This window comes from Natrix helvetica (assembly GCF_964273705.1).
Source record: "Natrix helvetica genome assembly, chromosome: 4".
Classification (NCBI taxonomy): Eukaryota; Metazoa; Chordata; class Lepidosauria; order Squamata; family Natricidae; genus Natrix; species Natrix helvetica.
In genome coordinates this window covers 93,880,002-93,904,375 of record NC_138550.1, presented here as the reverse complement: position 1 = coordinate 93,904,375, position 24,374 = coordinate 93,880,002, and the positions used below count along the sequence as shown (strand labels likewise).

The 24,374-nt window shown below is 38.1% G+C and overlaps 1 protein-coding gene across 1 annotated transcript; it reads right to left on the bottom strand.

Annotated features, from left to right (window-relative positions):
* Positions 1–3,437: 3,437 nt before the first annotated feature.
* SERPINB5 (serpin family B member 5) lies at positions 3,438–20,363 on the bottom strand. Its single transcript, XM_081951876.1, has 7 exons — positions 20,240–20,363; positions 14,316–14,493; positions 12,549–12,686; positions 8,888–9,005; positions 6,865–7,007; positions 5,512–5,679; positions 3,438–4,565 (listed from the first exon to the last, which is right to left on the bottom strand). Exons 2-7 carry the CDS (start codon positions 14,481–14,483, stop codon positions 4,173–4,175), a joined length of 1,128 nt encoding a protein of 375 aa, XP_081808002.1. The 5' UTR covers positions 14,484–14,493; positions 20,240–20,363; the 3' UTR covers positions 3,438–4,172.
* Positions 20,364–24,374: the final 4,011 nt, after the last annotated feature.

The window sequence follows — 24,374 nt, the reverse complement described above, 5'->3', positions numbered from 1 at the left end:
ATACAATAGAGTATTTTTGGAGAGTAATAGAAGCAGGTTCTTGCCTGTACAGGTTTCACAGGTTAGGAAATGAGGACAATTAATTTGGCACTTTGTCTCACACATACACAAACACAAACACACACACCTTTAGCAATTTGATGGTGTAATCCATTGCAAATCCACTCAGGAGTAGATTAATCTGATGGATCTAAATGGCTTTAACATATATTTAAGACTGTAGATTTCAAGGAATACAATACATAATTAAATATTTTTACATAATACCAAAACTCAAATCCAGAATTTTATTGTAAAAAATGATAATAATAGGTGGTAAATGCTTACATTTTTCCCATGTTTACCTGCAATGAATATATAGACAAGTGTGGGTGTGGGTGTACATGTTTTGTGCACATCAACCCCCAAGTGTAGGTGTTACTCCTTCAGACACCTGGGATCCCAAGATGGGATCCATGATATTATAAAAACAAATACAGTGTATATAAAACAAATAGTGTACACACAATTAAAAGTGTCTGTGCAAAGAGGATATTTTAATTTGACAGTTCAACTAATATTCTGTCTCCAAATTAGTGCTCATACCACCTCTCTCAGAAGACCACACCGCAGTCTAGATGATGTGCAAAGAAACATCTTTCTGTACATACCAATTAAATTTCTCTCAGTAATAATATTAAAATATAATCTTGTAAAATGTACGTATATATTTACATATTGGGGTGATATTGATTGATTGGATAAATTTTTAAATCTCCCGACTCCCAACAAGTCAGAGTAGCCATCTTGAATTGGGTTCAGTTTCACATGGATAGTCATTATAAACTCAATAAACCACTGTCCTGAAGTAATTCAGTTTGGAGAAATTGAGCCAACTGCAACCATTCTGGTTTTGCAACAGGTGAACTTACCTTATTTTTATAATGTATACTTCTTGGACATCCAAAGATGATCCCATCTATGGAAAACCATTAATGGCTTCATCTCTCTAAGTTAATTACAGAAAATATGCATCCTTTTCTTAACCTTTCGTCACTGTTGTGACTGCAAACAGTCACTAAATGAGACAGTCATTAAACAAGGAATACCTGTACATGAAATGCAGAATAACTTGAGGTCATTGTGCCAAGCAACAAGAAATAATAATTGGTTTGGTACAGACAAACTGTCTTCCACTTCTGCCTTTTTCCTCCATCTCAACAGTGGAGATGATTGTTGAGACTCAGAATATTAGTTTTTCGTTCATTTGTATGTTTCTTTTTACTTTTAAGTAAAATCTGGATCACATTGCAAAACTAGGGCATTTTTGTGTTGTTTTACAATAGATTAAATCCCATGAAATTCCAAAGTGGTGTAAAATATTTCGGTGAAAACACTGAAGCAATACCACCAACAATCTGCATTTTTTTTTAGAAAAGCAGTGTGTTAAAAATCAACATACGTATATTGTTTGTGAAATGGTTGAAGAATAAAAACATATCCTTTGAATAAAATGTTAAGATACAGAGACTTAATTAATGGACAGGGAAATTTAAAAACAATTGAAGAATTGGCAGAGCAAAACATGAAAGTTGACTGGCTAACCTACTTGCAAATCAAAACTAAACACAATAATGATACTAAATTATATGGCATCGAAACGGAACCACATGAATTGGATAAAATAATCCAAAGCCCAGAAAGAAAGATGATAGGGAGAATATATAGATTTCTCCTGAAATATAAAATGGAAGAAGAAATCGTGAAAGAACAAATGATAAAATGGGCATAGAACTTTGGCTATAATATTGAATAAGACAAATGGAAAAAATTTGGGGGGACAAATTAAAAAAAGACACTCGGTTGCATACAAGGAAAACCAGTACAAAATGTTTTATAGATGGCACCTGGCACCAGTAAGGTTAGCAAAAATCACAGTAAATACCCCCCCAAAATGTTGGAAATGTGAATCAATACAAGGAACTTATTACCACTTATGGTGGACTTGTGAAGAGGCTAAAAAATATTGGAAAAGAATTAAAAATTGGCTAGAGGCAATAAAAGGAGTCAAAATAGATTGGAAACCAGAAGTTTTTCTACTGGGAATAATGACTGCAAAATATAAAAAAGAAATAAAGTATTTAATTTTACACATAATTACAGTGGCGAGGATTGCCTTCGCTCAAAAATGGAAAAATAAATTAATTCCAAGCGAAGATGAAATAATAAGAAAGGTTATGGAGTGTGCCGAAATGGACAAATTAACAAAAGAAATCTAGAGAAAAGAAGAAACAGAATATTACCAGATATGGGATAAATGGTATAGGTGGATGGAGGAAAGAAACAAGGATCAATGAAGGAAGTCAATAAAACCCAAAGATAGTAATTAGGGAGAATTAACACACACACATACACACACACACACATGGCTGGTCTTGTTGTATTCGGGTCTTTTCCCGTGTAAGATTGAGATTGTCTTGGCAACGTTTCAGCAAGGTCTCACTCGCCATCTTCAGGCTGGGTTTTGGGCTTAAAGCGTGGTCGGAGCTGCCGTCTTTCTATAAATCTTGGTGGGTGGGTGTGGAGTGCTTGCTTTGTTTCAGTAAGTGGAATGATTGGTTGTGTAGTTGTATCACGATTGGTAGATTGGTGCTGGCTGTGTGTCCATTGTTGTTTCGTGTTGTAACGGCCTGCGTGGTGGGTGGGGAAAATGTTGGAAAATCTGACATTTTCCAACATTTAGCTAACATTTCTTAATCACTCTCCCAAAGAATAGATTATCTTCTTTTGCCAAATACCTTCTTGAAATATATGATGTAGCTGTCAATCCTGAAGTGAACCTGGCTGAGACCATCTTGGAGGCTTCAGGGTTGCCACCCAACAGAAGGAGGGAGAAATAGTGAGATGGGGTTTGATAGCCAAAACAATAAAGTTTTCCTGTGGGAACCAAGGACATTCTCACAGGTGGCTGCCAGAGGAGGAGTGAAGTAACCAAGCAACCGGACAGCAACTGGATTGAACAGATTGACAAGTGACTTGGGGAAAAGGGGAAACTTTTACTTTTTAATTAGGTGAAAGCTGCAGGAATTTTAGAGTTGGCTTTCACTAGTTGTGCCAATAGGATGTTTCCAATAAACTGTTCTTTGAGGAACTTGCCTGCCTCACAGTTCTCCTTTATATGGGTACATTACTTGGAACATTGACATCAGCATCTATTTCAAAATTTTAATATAGAAGAGACATAAAATTGTAAATGGTCATCAACAAATCCAAACTTGGAACTAAAATTCATTCCATTGTTCAGGTCTAAAATAGTGTATGCTTCCCATATAACAAAGAACAGCATTAAGTAAGAGCATTAATTAATGCATATTATGACTGATATATGAAGTCAGATTTCAAATAATGCAGGAGATGCAGTTTTGTTTTTCATTGTAAACGTCAACAATGAGAAAAGATAGTTTTTGCAATGCTTTATTCAGAACAAATGAAGGTAATCTAAGTTAATAACTACCCTAAATTAATTTAAAAAAACAAAAGAAAATATTTCACTGTTAAACATATTTAAGAAAAAAAAACCATATTAATTGATTAATGAAGCTCACTACAGATATAAAACTTCTGATATTCCAGAGATAAATTAGTGATTTAACTCTTCCCTAACTAGACAGTTCAATAAAGTTGAAATTCAATATTGTCAATGAGCATAAAACAAACTTGCAGTATTCTGGAGGCATCATAACTTTGCATATTGTTTTATTGCAGGGGTGTCCAAACTTGGGAACTTTAAGACTTGTGGACTTCAACTGGCTGGGGAATTCTGGGAGTTGAAGTCCACAAGTCTTAAAGTTCCCAAGTTTGGACACCCCTCTTTTATTGCTACCTATCAAAGATACATTTTGCTGAATTTGTTTTGATGTTTATTTCATATGTAAACAACAAGAAACTGTCTTCCCAACTTTGATGTATAATATCTAGCTGATGGTTCACTAGAAGATATGCCATAATGAATTATTTTAGTCTGTTAGGTGTCCCTATATTTAGTTTTGCTACCACTAACTGATATGGCCATTCCTCTATAAATTCATTTCAACAGGAAGTTATTCAATTAACAAGAGAAACTGCATAGATTACCTTTGAATATTTCATACCCAGAAAATATTGATAACCGGTTTCTTTATAGGCAGTTCTGTTTAAGGAGAACAGAATCTACCAGCAAATACAATGCTGCGACTTTTGTTGTGCTTAAAGAAGAAAAGAAAAGGATGATCTGCATTAAATTCATCTTTGTGTTGTAGGATCCGGTATCCAGGAACATCTCGAGACTCGGCTCCTTCTTCAGTTACTTCCAGAGAGACTTTGTGAATGATCTTGGAAAGAACAATGCCTTTCGACTCTGACATTTCAGAGAAATCTGACGCATTCTCATCAAACATGTGAGTCATACCAAGGCTTTCTAAAATGGGTTTGAAGTCATATTCACTTTCCACTTTGAATTTGGGGAGGAACACATTAACTCTACTGTTTGCCATCACACTAGGATTGGTCCACTGTACCAGCTTCTCCGGGGTGATCTCCTTCTCAAGCTACAGAAATAAGAAAAATAGTAAGTGAATAGAGTATCAGCTCTGATTGGATATTGTGGTGTGCTGTACTATGCTATGGTACAGTAACATAATAGTGTTGTATGCATGGTGTATACAAGGGATAGGGTGGCTCGGTAGCTAAGATTCTGAGCTTGTCGATCAGAAAGGTCGGTAGTTCGGTGGTTCGAATCCCTAATGCCGTGTAACGGAGTGAGCTCCCGTTACTTGTCCCAGCTTCTGCAAACCTAGCAGTTAGAAAGCATGTAAAAATGCAAGTATAAAAATAGGGACCACCTTTAGTGGGAAGGTAACAGCGTTCCGTGCGCCTTCAGTGTTTAGTCATGCCAGCCACATGATCAAGGAGACGTCTTCGGACAGCGCTGGCTCTTCGGCTTTGAAATGGAGATGAGCACCGCCGCCTAAAGTCGGGAATGACTAGCACATATGTGCAAGGGGAACTTTTACCTTTACCTACTGCATGGTATGGTATTATATTGTATTATTGCTCATCAGTCATTCACAGTGGAATTTGTCCAGCAGCTGGCAACCACTGATCATAAATAGAGATTATTTAACACTAAATCAAAGTTAATTTGGGTTCATTAATGCATGCAACTGTTGTTGTTGTTTTCAATTTACTCTGGCATGATGTTTTGACTGAGGACAATTAATGCAATTGTAATATCACGGCTGGAATGCTACCACTTGCTACTTGTGATTTGAGCTAATGAATCGTCCAGTCCAGCTTCATTTTATTAATATTGGGTCCAAACGATATGGCCCTGCTACATTCAACGAATTAAACAAATAGCTACAAGACACATTAGGAAATGTCTATTTTTCACTTGTTTCTAATCAGACTATTTTGAAACATTCAAGGGAGAGAGTGGTTGATATGCAGCTTTCCAAAACCTACTTTGAAATTTATCCAAATATTTATTTCTACCTGTTCCAAGCCAGTGGTATCATCCTCTAGATCTTTAGGTAGTAAGATAAGCATGCTCATATGTTTATTATGACACGGGAGTTCCAGAATCTTGGTTTTTAAATCATTAATGTAGCCCAAGCATAATGTAGCTTCCAAGTTCATCATCTGGATAGGTTTGGTTTCCGTCTAGTAAGGAAAAAAACAGAAATTCAAAGTTCACTTAAATACCAATTGTGGTCAAAATTTCTGATATGTGTCTATTTGCCTTCATAAATTGAAAATATGAATTGAGAATAGAACTCAAATGTTACATTGTTAAATTATTACAGTTGTAATCATACACGTGAGAATATTAATCTTGTGAAATTCAGCATCTTGTGAAATTCAGTGTTGCATTTGTTAGAACTGGCATATGAAATTTAGATTCATAGCAAGAGTGCATATTAAGAATTCTAGGATGGATCACCATGTATTTTAACCCATTTGAAATCCTGACCGGGATTAAGGAATGAATTTGCTATACACAACAGAAGTTAAAGATGCAATGGGTGGAAACTAATCAAAGAGAGAAGCAACTTAGAACTAAGGAGAAATTTCCTGACAGTTAGAACAATTAATCAGTGGAACAGCTTGCCTCCAGAAGTTGTGAATGCCCCAACACTGGAAGTCTTTAAGAAGATGTTGGATAGCCATTTGTCTGAAACAGTACAGGGTTTCCTGCCTAGGCAGGGGGTTGGATTAGAAGACCTCCAAGGTCCTTTCCAACTCTACTATTGTATTGCATTGCATTGCATTGCATTGCATTGCATTGCATTGCATTGCATTGCAAAAAGAGAGATGATGAGAAACCATTAATCAAAATGGTGGCAAAAAGTATAAGAAATGTAAATTCATTTGATATTGGCTCCAAAGGTTTTTGCTATCCATAATGTTCTAAAATCATATTTTAGTTTAATCATCTTGGGGACCATCACTTTTAACTGAAAAAAAGGAACATTCTGGTGTCTTCTAAACATTTCATATGGTTTTTTTTTAGGGATAGACAGTAGTGGGATTCAGCCAGTTTACACCACTTCGGGACAACTGGTTGTTAACTTTTTGAGGAGTTCAGTGAACTGGTTGTTGGAAGAAATCATTAGGGAAGAGAACTGGTTGCTAAATTATTTGAATCCCACCACTGGGGGTAGACCATAAATGAGCCATTATGACACATTGACAGTTTGGGGCATTAGCTATAAAATCACTCATTAGAGCTGATTTAGGATTGTGTTAATTGAAGTAAATGCTAGTTTAAAATTCCGTGAGAAATTGAAGGCTTTTCTGCAGCATTTAATATTTGTGTTAACAGTTTGAGGTTGCTTCTTCCTATACCTTGCTTATTCTGAATGGACATTCCTTGGTTTGTGCCTCAGGAAACTTCTTCATCCAGTTTGTTATAAAATAGGCTGCATTTAACAGGATTATCTTGGTCTCATCATTGACACTCTCCTCAATTAAAATGTTTTCCATTTTACCTGCAGATACAAGGGTAAGAATACTTCATTAGCGGTACAATCACAGATACAGAGAAAGAATAGTCAAAGTTTCTAGGAAAAGGCAATTCAAGATACTGTCTCTCCAGAAGAGCATAGATTCTAGAATCTAAAGGCATTTAGTTCTTTAGTAATGCTACTATGGAATCTCTGTTCTTGCTTTAAGAAAAAAGATTTGGTCTTTAAGGATGTCCTGCCCATCTGATGTTGCTCAATTGTATTGGACTATCACTTCCTCCATCTAGCCTGCATAGCAAAGATAGGAAATTTAGTCCAGTAAAATGAAGAATACCAGTCTATGAAAAATTAACCTATTTAGCCTTGGTTAAACAAACAATCATCCCAATCTGCACACCCAATTTTGTACAATCTGCTCTCCTGTCAACATATCATAGAATCTCTGTCTATCAGAGAGTCTCAATCTCATCTGTCATTAAAGGTAGATAATACTGATTGAAAAGAGCCAATGACCTCATTAGGACATTATTGGGCATAGATTTAAATCTACATAAGAAGCAAATTGAATCCCTATCATACAATTGACCCAATAATGCCAACAGCTGAACAGTGGAAATCTCCATTTGCTTTCTGTGCAAATCTAAAATCCTATGTTGTAGGCATAAGAGCTAATTTCTCTTTGGCCAGAGGAAAACACTTGATGTCATTTCTAGCCATTACCAACCAAATGGCAAATGGAAGCTGTGTTTTTCTCCCCCAAAAGGAAAGACTGAGTACCTATTAATAGAATGAGCAAAAAGGAGAAGCCAAAAAACTTTTCATATTGATTCCATAGAAGTTCTTGGACTGGAAACCTGGCACTCATTAGAAGTCTTTCATTATGGCTTCCTAACTTTTCTCCAATAAAGAATCCATCAGACTTTCTTAATTTCTAGCTACTGTAAATGGTTTTGGTAAATGGTTTTGATAAATAAATGGCTTTGATAACCTTCCCAGGGAATACAGGTAGTCCTCAACGTACAACCACCATTGAGCCCATAATTTATGTTGCTAAGTGAGAAATCTGTTAAATGACTTTTGCCCTATTTTACGACTTTATTTGCAACATTTGTTAAAGGAATTGATGCAGTTGTTAAATCAGGGATATGATTGTTAAGTGAGTTTGGCTTCCCCATTGAGTTTGCTTGTCAGAAGGTCACAAAAGATGATCACGTGACTCTGCAGCCATCATAAATATGAACCAGTTGTCAAGCATCCAAATGTAAATCATGTGACCCTTAGGATGGTGCAACGGTCATAAGTGTGAAAAACGGTAATAAGTCATTTTTGGTGCCGTTGTAATTTCAAGCAGTCACTAATGAACTGTTGTAGGTTCATTAATCAATTAATATTGTAGGACTACCTGTAGGGACTTCCATTTTAAAACTGAAATATATTCAAACTTATTAGCATCGGTGTAGTGGTACTGTAATATTATTAGCACAGTAGCCATAAATAAGCAAACATATTATGACAGTGATGGCTAACCTTTTTTGGTCGGAGTGCCAAAAGCATGCGCATCTGAAAATGCAATGTGCACATACACCCTGCACACGTACCCCACCCAACCCTGCATGCATGCATGACTTCCCCCGCACACGCCCCACACCCCGTGCATGTGCGGGAGCAACCTGAAGACTAGCTGACCGGTGGGAGGAATACGGCGCAGAATGCACAGCAGAGGTGAACTGGGATGACGGCTCATGTGCCATCAGAAAGGGCACTGCATGCCACCTCTGGCACATGTGCTATAGCTTTACCATCACAGAACTATGATAATCTCTCGATCTGAAGGAATAATTCCCAATTTAAGGATATCCCAATTTATGACTTAAAAGAGTTCTCTTGATAAATAATACACTCGCCATCGGTAAGGTCAGAAACAGATTTGTTGATCTGCAGCCTGGTGTCTTCGGGCTTGTCTTTAAACTCTACAACTTCAAATTCTGATGGGAAGGGCCTTTTGACAGAACTGATGAATTCCTGAAAGAGAGAAAGGCTCCGGGTTAAGACTTAAGTTTCCCCACTGGTAACATGCAGGTGAAGAGCAAAACTGTTGCCGCCAAGAAAACTGTAACACACATGCATGTGGCAATTTTAAACTTGAAAGACAACTGGGTGGGGGTTTTGGCTTGGATTCCACACACATACTAGCACAGGGGTGTCAAACTCAATTTCATTGAGGGCTGTCTCAGGGTTGTGTTTTGCCTCAGGAGGCCGGGGGGGGGGGGGGCATGGCCAGCTCTACATCACACATCATGGTTCCATTTTCGGCTGCGACAGCCTCCTGCAGCCCTCTGACAGTGAAAATTGAGCCCATGCATGGGCCTCCTGAGCTCCGTTTTCACTGGCAGAGGCACCATGGGCTGGTCCTTCGCTGTTTAATAGGTGGGCCCATGGACCAGATCTAAGCAGTCTGTGGGCCTTGAGTTTGACATCCCTGAACTAGCACAGGAGGACTGGAAACCATCAGGCCCACTAGGCAGTTTTGGGGCCAGCTGGCAATCTCTAAGCCAAATCCGCACAATTCGTTATATATGATTATTCATGCTTTTGTATTTCCATGAACCAAAGCCAAATATGTCAAGAGGCCCAAATATTGATGACTCTTACTCTTGTGTATTTCATAGCAAAGGTTCCCTTTACAAATCTCCATCCAATGCTTTCATAATGAATAAAATGAAATTGGATTTCAGTAGCTTTGCCTAGAAGACATTGGTTATACCTGTGATAGCGAACCTATGGCACGTGTGCCGCAGGTGGCACACGGAGCCATTTGTTAGGGCACGCGAGGTGCTGCCCTGTCAGTCACTTCCGGTTTGCTCGTAGGGCCATCAGGGAAGTCACAATTCCCGAATTTCCTGGTTCCTCATAGGTCTGTTTTTCGCCCTCCGGAGCCTTAAGGGGCCTTCAGGAGGCTTCCCTGAAGGCTCCTGAAGGCTCCAGAGGTCAAAAACTGGCCCTACGGAAAAACTGGAAGTCATCATTCCCGAACTTCTGGATTTCCCATAGGTCTGTTTTTTGCCCTCCAGAGCCTTCAAGGAAGCTCTTGAGGGCTCTAGAGGGCATCCAGGGGTGGGGGAGGCTATTTGACCGCACCAAAAGCAGGGGGTGTCGCTGGTCGCACGCACAGCATTATGCATATGGCACACCCGCGCAGAACCCCCTTGTGCTCCCCCTGCTTTTGACATGGGAGCTATCACTGGGTTATACCATAATGAACTTCATTGGGCTAGGATTGTTCCATGATCAATTAATATTAAGGTAGCAAAGTAAAAACAACAACAACCTGGAATGTTTTTTTTTAATCCAGTGTTCAACAATGTCATATACCACACAGGGCAACTCCCTGTTTTAAAGCTGTATAAATCATTTTAATTCCAAATTATACATTAAACATTAATACACAGGTAATCCTCAACTTAGAACCATTCATTCAGTTACCATTTGAAATTAAAATGGCACTGGAAAAAAATGAGTTATAACTGATCCTCACACTTATGACCAGCAGAACATCCCTATAGTCCTGGGATCAAAATTCCAATCACTTGGTCACTGGCATGTATGTTTATGATAGACACAGCATCCCGGGATCACATGGTCATCATTTGTTACCTTTCTAACTAGTTTTCAGTTAGCAAAATCAATGGGGAAAGCCAGATTTACTCAACAACTGCATGATTCATTTAACAACTGCAGTGGGGAAAAATGGTAGTAAAATCTGGCGAGACTCACTTAGCAATCACAGTAGCACTTAGACTTATAAACCACTTCACATTGCTTTACAGCCCTCTCTATGTGACTTACAGAGTCAACCTATTGCCCCCAACAATCTGGGTCTCATTTTACCAACCTCGGAAGGATGGAAGGATGAGTCAATTTTGAGCCAGTCAGGATCGAACTGCCCGCAGTCAGCAGAATTAACCTGCAATATTGCCTTCTAACCACTGCGCCACCACAGCTCTTAACAATTGCCTTGCTTAGCAACTGAAATTCTGATTGTCAGCCCTGGAAGCCATCTTTTTCTTTGGTGCTTCAGGGCTGTTACATTTAATGCCTGGAAAAATGGGACGTGGGGTTACAAGGAGTCAGTGGAGAATTAGCCATAACAACATTCTTTTCGCTGGGAGTCAAGGACTTTCTCAGCCTGCACCTGGGTAACTGGGGATTGTCTCCAGTTGGGACAATGAATTGATTGGACCATGTGATGGACTTGTGGGTGTAGGGGATGGATCTTTGACTTTCTTTTGGGTGGGGAAAACCACCCAAACTTTCATATTTGGGTTTTCCCAGATGTGCTAATATGACATCTCTAATAAAATGAAACTTTGCGGAATTGCTAGCCTCTGAGTCTTCTTTCGTTAGGGGTGCTACTTGGAACCCTGACACTGATCTCAATTGTGGTCATAAGTCAAGGAATACCTGTATGATCTCGGCAGAATAAAAGTGGCATTGCATGAATAATGCCTGGACATAAGATGAACAGCTTCAAAATTCAGTAACACCCATGCATTAAAATCAAATAAATATTTATTAAGGCATATGCTTCAAATACGTGACGCAAATATACTTCAAACGCTTTAAACATTCTTCAGTTAGTATATAAAAATAAAGATAAAAGGCAAAATGCATAAGTTAACATTAAATAAAGAAGGAATTGAAAAGTACAGGTCTGTTTCCAACTCATGTTCCTCAAGGGAAGTTTCTTTGCAGACCTCTGGCAGCAGAAAAGAGAGAAAATCAATTTTTCAGATTCTCAGAGCCCTTTGGGTGTGGTAGGGAATTTAATAGAAGATCAAACTGCCAAAAACAACAACAATAACAACAACAATCCAAACCTCTGTTTTTATTCTACTGCCTAAAGCTTCTAATAACATCTTCTGTCAACCGAAGAGCACTACTGGATACAACCCATTGTATGACAACGGAATCTTAATGATTCTCATTAAAAACAAACACTATAATTAAGAGCCTGCAAAGTACGAGTATCCATCCTTATAGCAACTTTTAAGACTTGTAGACTTCAACTCCCAGAATTCTGGCTGGGAAATTCTGGAAATTGAAGTCCACAAGTCTTCAAGTTGCCAAAGTTGGATATCCCTGCTGTGGGGATTCTAATTTCACGCATCATTTTTGCTGTCAGCAAGAATAATTTCCATGGTTGGAACTCTCGGGCTATTATCAGTCCCTTGGGAAGGTTGCTTACTTCTAGTTTTCACTAAAAACGTCTTACAGTGAAAAATGTGTTCGCTTAATGACCATTGTGTTCATTTAACAACTGCAGATTCATTTAATTACCACGGTGATTCACTTAACCACTGGGGGGGGGAGTCATAAAATCAGATCTGTCACATGATGAGTCTCCTTACAATCATCACAACTTACAGCAGTGATGAACTGTTTGCATTTTTTAAAAAATTAAATTCAGTAAAGCAACCATGAGCATAATGTAAATTATGGAATTTAGATAATAACGATCAACCTGCTGGGCCAGATAGAAATTATTATTATTTCTTCCCAACTTACCGTAGTAGGGTTAAGGGATTTTTCTACATAAAGCCGCTTAATCATTTTTAATGAATAAAATGAGCTAAGTTTGGAAGCATCAGAGGTAATTGTCTGGAATCCAAATGGAACATCTTTGACATCTTCTAGATGGAGTCCCTGTTAATAAACAAATACGGTATATGTATTGATTTTCATAAAGATTTCTTCTGTATTATTTTCAACGTAATCAAATGAAACATAAGAATTATTTTTCTAATATTTTGTCCAGCTTATTTTTTTCCTGTGGCCGAGGAGAAGCCACTGAGAAGCATGTAAGTAGGACATGAAGAGTGAAGCCTTCACCAGCAACTATTACTCAGAAATAGCCTCTAATAACCTTTTCTTTCCTATATGGGCTTCACCTCTTTTAATATGAGGTATATTAAATATGAGGCGGCCAACAATATAGCAGATTTTTAATTACTTTGAATTAATTCAGCTCCATACATGTATAGGCAGTTCAGTTTGCCTCAATAGATTTACTTCATCTTCGCTGCCATATGCAGAGATTAGCAATGCAATAGCTAATGCCTGTTAAGTACTATAGGTTTCACCTTTGGGAATCAGGTTTGCAATTTGGATGGCTTTAATTAATAATTATACAATTCATTGTTAATTGTTTGATCCCAATCAGTGGAATGACTTGCCTCCAGAAGTTGTAGGTGCTCCAATACTGAAAGTTTTTAAGAAGAGATTGGACAACCATTTGTCTGAAATGGTATAAGACGGTGAAATTCAATTTTTTTTACTACTGGTTCTGTGGGCGTGGCTTGATGACATCGCAGGGGAAGGATACTGCAAAATCTCCATTCCCACCCCACTCCAGAGGAAGGATACTGCAAAATCCCCATTCCCTCCGCACTCCTGGGGGGAGGATATTGCAATATCTCCATTCCCACCCCACTCTGGGACCAGCCAGAGGTTGTATTTGCCGGTTCTCCAAACTACTCAAAATTTCCGCTACCGTTTCCCCAGAATCTGTCAGAGCCTGCTGAATTTCAACCCTGGTATAAGGTTTCCTGCTTGAGTTGGACTAGAATACCTCCAAGGTCCTTTCCAACTCTGTTATGTTATTCTGTAACAGATTAATCCAACAACATTTAATGCTAGGGTCCTAAGTGAAAGTGTGAGGAACTACATTCTCTTAAACCAAAAAATGCATATAAGAGATTCATAATTTTATTTCCATATTCCACTCTTTTAAAAAGTGCAAATACTTCTAAACATATATTTTTACTTTAATATTTAGCTTTCTTTAATATTTTCTTATCAACTCTGTGATATCAAGATATTACTGTTATAAATTAGGTCTAGATTTAGCCTTAGATAAAATAAACTAACAGTGGCATCCAGAGAAAACCACAAAATGTCAACCCACACATTGTTATGTCATTGTGCAAATGCAGCTCTCCCAAGCAGCAACACTAAGAGGAGGAAAGAACAAGAAATAGTTATAAACAATTGGAAATATTTAAGGCATATTTCAGGTTCTCTCTTTTTTATTGCCAAATATATGGCAATGTTGTCTGTCTTTGTTTCGTCTTAAGGTTTACTGTTTATTTCCTGCCTTAGATTTAAGGACCTTTGCTGCTAAGCCAAGCCAAGATTTTTCTACCCTTATTATTTAATGGAAGAATATAACAGTATTTGAATTTATAGAAGGGTCAATCTTCATCTATGTAGCAAAGGAAAAATAAACTTTTCATATACAATAAGCAAGAATTATGTTAAAAGTAAACATTCTACCTGTTTTATCTGGGTTGCTGTATCACCATTAGCTGCTTTAAATGCTAGAGCAAGAGAAGTCGATATGCAAAGTGGAGTAAAAATAAAATTAGCACTTTTGTCCAGTTCACACAGTTTTTTGAATAGATCAACTGAAAAAGCTGTATTTGCAGCTTGTATAGCATCCATAGTTACGGTTCTGAAATCAAAAGGACAAAACAATTGATCAGCCAAACAATCTTGTGTATAAATAATTGCTGTTTTCTCTCATCCCACATGCCAAATAAACATTGAATGGCATTGCAACCTTGCCGTACAAGTTAGCAGATGTTTAACCTGACATTTGATACTATCTACATGTGGTATGTACAGAAAGGTGGGCACAATCTGCTCTCAAGTTGTCTTGGGTCAAAAAGCTTTGAGCCAGCCTCTTGAATTACGGTATCTCATCACAACTTTACAGCAGAAGAATCTACACAACTGGCAAAATTTCTCTTCTTACACTTCTGAAAGCTGAAGCAGATCTATCAAAGTTTCAGACTAGGGCTATGAGATATATGTTCATTAGTTTCCCTTACCTACGCAAAAGTTAAAAGTTTCTTCCTAAGAAGTTTAAATGTTTGGGAATATTTTGCCTTTTCATATTAGATCCACTAATTAGTGGTAAAAACCTCACAATAACAATCATAATACAACACCAGACATTCAACTGATACATATACATGTTCTTAGTTTGCAGCTATAAATACACATGTACACACAAACACAAATATACTTTTTTCAGAGAATCTACAACTATTGAATTCGTAAAACGTGAAAGGAATTGTTGTTGGGAGTTGAAGTGTTCTGTGGATTGTATGAGCATTCTTGAGAGCAGGAATTTGACCAGGGAAGTGATTATTGAACAAGTTTGATTTTTAAAAAAAATTAGCAGAAAGGAGACTTACTTAGAGGGGGGAAATGTCAGAAGAATAGGCAAAGCCTAGCACAGTGATGGCAAACCTATGGCACGCGTGCCACAGGTGGCACGTGGAGCCATTTGTCAGGACACGCGAGGCACTGCCCTGTCAGCTGGCCAGTGCGAATGTGCGCGCTGGCCAGCTGAGTTCACCCTTTTTTAAAGCCATTTTTCACCCTCCCCAGGTTCCAGAGCCTTTATAGAATCCTGGGGAGGGTGAAAAGAGCCCCCCTGCCCCCCTCCGAAGGCCCTCCGGAGGCTTCATGAGCTTCCCTGAAGCCTCCGGAGCGCAAAATACTGTCCCTACGGGCAAGCCGGAAGTTCGGGAATGGACTTCCGGTTTGCTCAGACGGTCGTTTTGACTGCTCCGGAGGTTTCAGGGAAGGGTCCTGAAGGTCCCTCAAGCCTCCGGAGGGCTTCTGGGGGGCGGGGGAGGCTGTTTTCGCCCTCCCTAGGCTCCTATAAAGCCTCTGGAACCTGGGGAGGACAAAAAAAGCATGCAAAAAATGGGGGGGGGGTAATGCCTGTAGTGCGTGCATGTGCACTGGGGGGGGTCATGCATTGCATTATGGGTGTGGCATGCCCGCACACGATGCCCCTGCGCTCCCCCCACTTATGGCACGTGAGCCAAAAAAGGTTCGCCATCGCTGGCCTAGCACCTAGCTTAGTACATCCTATCAGGAGGAGATTCCAAGAATGCTTAATGCTCTATTTATACACTACTACACCCTTTTGCTCAGTACATGCTACTATAAGATGAAGAAGAATCAGGGTCATCTCTATTAAGTGCCTTCTCGGAATTCTTTCTTAATTCATGTTTTATTCTTTTAAAAGACACAGGGTGCTTACGTTGTGTGTATAAACAACCAATTAACTAATGTCCTATTTATTTTATTCTATTTTATTTTGCTTTGGATGTAACAACCATTGTCTTGACTGAGTTAAAACAAAATTATCTGAAAACCTTCTCAAGTATAATGTTCCCAAGTATAAATCGTAGGTCAAATGAACACTTATGATGACACTGGACTAGAACATTTCTTACTTGTAATAAGTCTTCAAATAGTGCATGTTTTGTCTCAGGCAAAATACAGGAATTATTGCACAGGTTTTTGCACCTTTGCACAGTCTATACCTATGTAGTTCACAGTACACAATTTACACCTTGAAAAAAGTTCTCCAGAAAGGATATCTTAGCAATTTTCTGAACATGCAAAGATGAGGCATGTCAAATGGCAACTGAACTCAGTAACAACTGAAGAAAATATGCTAACACATTCTTGTTCTGTGCAATCTCACAAGTATTATTCCTTCTCATGCGATTAAGATAGCATGAGAGAGAGAGAGAGAGAGAGAGAGAGAGAGAGAGAGAGAGAGAGAGAGAGAGAGAGAGAGAGAGAGAGAGAGAGAGAGAGAGAGAGAGAGAGAGAGAGAGAGAGAGAGAGAGAGACTCTTAGAAACAAGCAGCAGTGTAAGGAGACTCAGCAATAGATCTAGAGGCCATATTTAGTATCAATTTCCCAATGAAGAATTATTCAAAAAGAAGAATATGAAGCTATTAGTCACTGGAAAACCTCAGTGAGGTGGAGCCAGTCATAACTGACATACTAGTTAAGGAATTTGTATGGAGAATTATGCTTAAGTCAGCACTTCTAACCAATTGCTCAAGGTATAGTAGCATCTTTGAAGTACAGCTAGTTTGAAACACACCCACATTTTACTAAAATGCCTGGGATGAACCTTTCTGCTTATTAATCTTGCTCTTCTTCAGAAGTTTCTTTTAAATTTCAGTTACATTCATTTTTATGCCCCAGTGATTTGAGGGTTGAGAGATCTTTTACATTTTTGTTTTCTTGGTTGGTTCAAACAAAACCTCCAGTTCTAATATCTGAAGTCTTGTACAACAACCACACATGAAATTAAAGAATTCTAAACTGAGGAATATGACTGACATATAGCCATTTTTCCACCCAAAAATCATTCTTGGCTCTTCTTAAAGTATTTTACAAATTTAATTTACTCTAGCAGGAGCCAAGAGCTATATCCCAAGTTATTTGGAGTCAGAAAGTTATGCCAGTCCTCTACATGGCACCACCACCACCCCCAAAAAATTCTCACAACATCAAATAGAGGAGATAAATACTTTATGCTCCCATCTTATGGGAGGGGAAGAAATCTCTGTAATTTAATGATTCACCAATGTGAACAGACAGCTCACTAACTATGGATTGTGGTTTGCCAAGAATTTTGACAAGCTGTCTGTCTTTGCAATCCCAGAAAAGTACCAACACAGTGACAGGATCTATTAAACACTGGATGGGCAACCTTGTATGATCAATAATTGTGCTAGTTCACAAGCTATGCAGTAAAACATTATCAATTATGTATTCATTTTACTTTTGCTGTGTGCAATCTACAGACATATTGCTTTATCGCAATCTTCCAGGGTAATACAAAATGTACTCACCCATATGGAAGGTATACCTTTGTTTTCCATGCATCTATATATACTCGGATTTTGCATAGAATTGATAAATAGCCAGAGCATAAGGCTCTCTAGAGAAAGCTACAGCTTTTCATATTATTCCATCAACATAAGTAAAAAAGGTGCTGGAATAGTTTCTACACATCATGAGGATAATGGGGGTACTAAACTTTATATTACAATCATTTAGTATACTTATAGTCTGCCTTTTTTTCCCCACGATAAAGCAGAAGGAATTGCAGCCCTGGAATTCACAGGGATCTCCCATGAAATTTGGACTCAATCCACATTTTCTTGATTTGAGCAAGGTAGCACCATTGTTGTATCATGTTTCTTCAAACTATGTCATGCCTTATCAACGATCCCATTAGCAGCATGAGACACAACTGAGTTGGATGTTTTCCAGAGTCTTAAAAATAAATTAATAAAGATAAGTTCATCTTCATCAGCTAAAAATTGCAAGAGATATATAGACTGGCATTGGCTCTGGCTTACTGGCTACTTTTTGGATGCTAAAATGTTGAAAAATGTGTAATAATTCTCCTAGTGCCTTGGCCTCATGCACATCTTAACTAAATTGTTTTTAGGGGAAAGATTTAGAAATGAGGGATGATTGTACTGTCAAGGAGAGAAAGGAGCTGTCACTTCAGATAGCAAATGTTGGAAGATGACAAAAGGGGTCTAGAAGGGAAACAGCTATAAGGAATGCTCTGCCTGCTTGTGGAAGTGTGAATTTAAAGCAGTTATATAAACAGCTTACCTTGAAAGAGAGGAGGGAATGAGAAAGAAACTCAAGATTGACTCACTAAGCATGATAGTGGGATGAGAAAAATTGTACCAGGCTTTCAAAATTCTTATACCCTGTACCAATAAAGTAGAGTTCCAATACTCCTTGCGGAGTCTCTTTCCTGACCTGGCCTACCTCAAAAGGCTGATACTGCTTTCAACAGATGTAGTGAAGAACACTGTCCTATGACACCAATTTTATCAAAGCAAATTTGGTTTAAGAAGACAGGTTCCCATTTGGTTCCTTACCTGAGTCAGTAAAATGTTTTGGGCACGTTAATAATTAAGTTTGTTCAAGTTATATTCTGATGTAGAATGCATACTTAACAGCCTTGAAGGACAGGTTTTTTTTTAGCCTCAACTACCTTGCAGAGCTTACCTTCATCATTCCTCCAAGAATTCAGAGGAGCTTCCATAAGAATCTCTTTTAATTTTATTTCCATAACAACAAACTAGTTTGGTGAACTAGTTTAAATCAGGTTGGTGTCTAAGAGTGGACTTGAATCTGAGTCTCCCAGTCCAAAACTGTGTTCACGCTTTTAGGAATGGCATGAAGAGAAGCCAATCCATCAAAAAAGAAAAAAAAGGTATGTGGTTTTACTATCTGCTTTGAACTAAACAAAGGGAGAGGCTTCACTTTTATTTTAAAATTCTATGTTTGGATAAAATCATAAAAGTTGGTATTCTTCCTCAGGATTAAAATAATAATAATAATAATATGGGGTAGAAAAAGTTAATGAGTCTGTACTTTCCTCCTCAGACTCCGACTGAGTTTCTTTTCATGCAGAAAGAGAAGGAAGGAAAATGCAAAGCCTTCCTGAAGCAAACTTTAGACTCATCCATTCCCACTCTCATGCCTGATACAGTCTAAAGAGCCAGAAACAATCATCACATATTTGTAATCTTCTGTATATAAAAACGCAAGACTAGACAATAACCTTTGCCTGCTGAAATAAAAATCGGCTTTAACGTCTTCTTAAGTCTGAATAGCATTTGTTATTTGATGTACAACATAAAAGAAGCTGAGTCAAAAGGCCCACGCCCCTATGAAAAATCTCACCTTTAATCAAGTTTCTACTAGCAATCTCATAGACTTAGGGTGATTCCAATGGACAGCTCCTAATACAACCAGGGAGCAGACACTAGGTAGCTATTCTACCTTAAGAGATTTGTCTGACCTTGAAAAAAATGGAGAAAGAGGTGGAGGAGAAAGGGGGGGAGAGAGAGAGAAAGAGAGGGGGGGAGAGAGAAAGAAGTGTGGAAGCACAGGAGGATCACAAACAGAAGAGACTATTTTTAAACTCCCTGCCCTTAGATTCTATAAATGAAAAGGACAATTGCACAAGAAAAGTCTTGCCTATCATACAACAGGCTACGTTTCTTGACCACCCAATCAATCAAGATAAGCTTATTATTCTTGTTCCACATTGTAAGGTGTGGTTTTTCAAAACAACTTGCTAAAAAGTGAATCATTGTACAGTATACAGGTTACATCAATAATCTAATGTACAAGCAAGAGAATTATAGAAATGTTCCAGCAACTGTTCACTTTAAAATCTATTGTCCACATGAAGTTATGCAAAATGGGGAAATCCTTCAATTTCTCCTGCAGTGTCCCCCCTCTTTTTTATCTTCAGCTCCACTGGGCCCCTTATGAAGAATCCTGAACAATTGCTTAGATATCTATAAAGGGTGTAAAAGATATTCCTCACTTACCTTCTTATGTAGTAACACTATTTCCTGAACTGAGAAGAAAAGAAGTAAAAAGCACAACCGAAAGACTGGTGTTACTAGTGACAGTATGAAGCACAAAGACTCAACTGTATTAGTTCACCTGAACTCTGATGCCACTCCCTATTTTGTGCTTGTACTTATCCCCTCTCTCTCTCTCTCTCTCTCTCTCTCTCTTGCTATTAATCATCCCTTTTGGCATTTTACACATGATGGGATTCAGACTGAGCAGGCAAACTAAAAGTTTCCAATAGATGTAACATGCTCCAGCAGGATGAAGCCATTTTACAAAGGTTTCTTTCTCACTGCCAAGAGGTTTTGGTAAAGAAGTAGAGCAAGAGCAATATCAGACTACATGATTATGGATTCTATTCTAAATGTGTTTGGGGTGAATTGAACCTAACATGTTGCAGCTTTCTTAAAAAGGACAATAGCCTGTCTAAGGAAAGTTGGAGGAGGGAGGAACATTAGAACATGGAGAAACAAATCTGATTTTTCCATTTTCAGTCTAGCTCAGCATTTTGTGGTCATTAAAAAGCCTTTTTTTAAAAAAACTGCTGCCTGCTAAATGCTATTGTGGTTGAACAAACCCTGGATTTTGATGCAAGTGAAGTCAGCAATGTTTCTGTCCAAACATTCTGTCCAAAGTGGATTCTTCATTGACTTGTTAGACTATAACAGAGAAATACAAATTAGCATCAGAAGACCAAGAATAGCCTCCTCAAAAATCATCCACCTTTTCTGGCCTAAGCACAGACATTTGATTTTTTTACTTTACAATTAACCACAGGTGGCTGGGTCATCCAAACTCAGACAGACTGTAATAAATCTTAATTTCAAAACATAGTTCTTGAGCTTTGTTTTTCATTAAGCACAATTAGTTAAGATTAGCCTTGATAGTTAAATTTAATCCAAATTTAGTGATCAGAAGACACAGTAAACTGCAGCCAGTTCAAAATAGAAATGGAAGTGAATGTTTAGTTTCTTCTTGCTAACAGCTATGCTGGAAAATAAAATCTACACCTGGAGAACAAAGGAGAAATTTCCTGACTGTTAGAACAAATAATCAGTGGAACAACTTGCCTTCAGAAGTCGTGAATGCTCCAACACTGGAAGTTTTTAAGAAGAGATTGGATAACCATTTGTCTGAAGGGTTTCCTGCCTAAGCAGGGGGTTGGACTAGAAGACCTTCAAGGTCCCTTCCAACTCTGTTATTCTGTATTCTGTATAGGAGGAATTCTGGGGTCATTGCTGAAATTCTAACTCATAGATTATATCCAAATGTAATCAGTGTGTTTGAGATCTAATTCCCATTAACAACTATAACAGGTTTTTCCTGCCCAAGGCACACTGCAGCATTGGATCAAGTAGATTGTTATTTAACAGAGGGCATATGATAAAAGGTTCCTCCCCCTTTCCTAGATCAAAATTGTAATTCCTTACCTCTGGTGCTCTTTTCAAGGATAATGAAAAAGTCATCAGAGCTATATGTGGCATATCAGTGTCCTATGATATCCCCTCAGAAAGGTGTTACAGAACATACATCCACTGAAAAGATGGTGCAGATTTTTACAAAAAGAAAACTCATGGATGTCTTTAAGTGAGAATATTCTAATGCTATATATAAATGGCAGTCCTGTAATAAGTTTTCTCTCTCTTCAGTTTTCATGCTAACTAATGCCTTGCCACTCCCTTTGAAGTATTAGAGCTGTTTGTTCAAACATGCCTTGAAACATTCTCTTCCCCCAATTTCACTTTAGCAAAATTATTTGAATATTCTAGAGCGTATCTTCAATGTTAGCTAAATGGATTGCTATAGTTTAAATGCGGTGAAATGCCATGGTTATAACTGTTCACTCTGTGTAAACTACAGTCTATGCACATAAAACTCTCTACAATCAATAGTGTACCATTATCATTATCATCTAGTAAGAAAATGTATGTGGGAATAATCCACTAAAGTGAAATTGTGGCAGTTATAATTCCTTGCTATTCAATGCAACCTCAGAAACAGCATTTGTAACTGGAGGAAGACAAAGGCAAAAAGCATATGATAGTTAAGTGATAAATAGTTTGGCTATATATCTCTTGCATTTTTTGTCAGTCCCACTATTTCAATCAGAGAGCATTTACATTAGGGATATCAACATTCTTATTATTAGCATGCCTGTCAAGACTATATGATTAAGTGGGGAGGGGGAGGTAATTATCCCTCAAACGTCTATGTGATCATCTAATTGTTATAAAGCATTATAAAGTAATCATGGCAAATCTTCTTAATTTTAATCCTGAAAGAATCCTAAAAGAAAGCCTCTGGCATTTGGTGCTTCTTTGCTTTGACAACGTAAGAGATTAACTGCAATCCTCTTCCCCATTGCTGGAAATAGTTTTCACTGTGGTTCACTCTAAATAAGAGAAGATACAGCAGTTTAATAGCAAAGGAGATCTCATGAAAAGTCTGATACTGGCATTCATGAAACTAAAGCCTACAACTCTCTTATGCACATTTAAAACTCTGAGGGAGATAGGCGATGTAGAATACGATGAATGAATGAATGAATGACCTTCATGTTTTTTGAAATGAATTGATTTGCATCAAACTGGGCAATAAAAAAATGTCAAAAGTCAGAAAAACCTTCCTCACCATTCATAGTTCTTGTTATTTGACCTTATTTGGCTCCTATCGTGCTTTGCTTTCTAATCCAAAACTCCATTTCCATGACACACTGATTTGGGAGGCAGAGAGGTAACCAACCTGTACAAATCTACAAATTGAGTTAACTCAAGGAATTAACCCAGAAGGGGTTAGGTTAAGCCCCAGTTTTTTAAAAAAATCTAGCTAATTGTACCCAGTCAACTAACTCCCCCACCAATGTCATACAGATTATTTACCAGAGGATAATTCTGACATCCATGATCCAGATAAAGGGTATTCCTTGATTTATGGCCAAACCTGACCCCAGAATTTGGATCATGAATTGTTGCAGTCGTAAGTTGAGTCAACCTGAGACCAAACTCGATTTTATGACCATTTGTACAACAATTATAAAGTGAATCACTATTAAGATAATCCCATGTTCATACATCCAAATCGATTTTATTCAATGGATTTTTTTTTTTTGCTGGAAAATGGTAAAAAAAAACATTGCAAACACGATCACATTACTGAATGGTGTGAAAGTCATAATTGTGAGGACAGGCGTTAAGTAGTATTTTCTGAGGCCATCGTAACTTTGAACGGTCAAATGTTGAGGACTACCTGAAGGGGATGGGGATAAAATAGGCAGAAATGGATCGGACTCTTTCCCCGAATCTCTATGCAGAGGCACCAGCCCTTATCATACAGCAGTCCAAACATCCAACTGCATTCCAACTATTCCAACAACTATCCCGCCAAAGGAAAATTATATATAGTTATAGATATAGCTTATATCAAGTTTTTCGTAGGTCCTGGTGAGCAGGAAGGTTTCCTCCCCATAGAGGTAAGATATTTGTTTTCATAGATTTTCACGGGTGTAGGTATGGTGGTCTTGTTGTATTCGGGTCTTTTCCCATGTAAGATTGAGATTGTCTTGGCAACGTTTCGGCAAGATCTCACTCACCATCTTCAGGCTGGTGTTTTCGGCTTAAAGTGTGGTCGGAGCTGCCGTCTTTCTATAAAACTTGGGGGGGAGTGCTGGCTTTGTTTCAGTAAGTGGATTGATTGGCTGTGTGGTTGTATCATGATTGGCAGATTGGTGCTGATTGGTGCTGGCTATGTGTCCCTTGTTGTTTTGTGTTGTAACGGACTGGGTGGTGGGTGGGGCTTGTTTGTTGACTAGGGCTGGTTTCCAGATGTCTGGTAGGCAGGAAGTAGCGTCACATTTATTCATGTTGTGGAGGTGTTTCTCTATTTCGATAGCATCCATAATTATTCTCTTGTTGAAGTGTTCAGTTTTGGAGATTAATTTGGTTCTTTCAAAATTAATTTCATGTCCTGTAGCTTTAAGGTGCTGGAAAAGGGAGGAAGTTTTTTCTTTTTTTCTTACTGCGTTCTTGTGTTCTGCAATGCGTGCATTTATTCTCCTGTTCATTTGTCCTATGTATGTTGCAGGACAGATTTTGCATGATATTTCGTAGA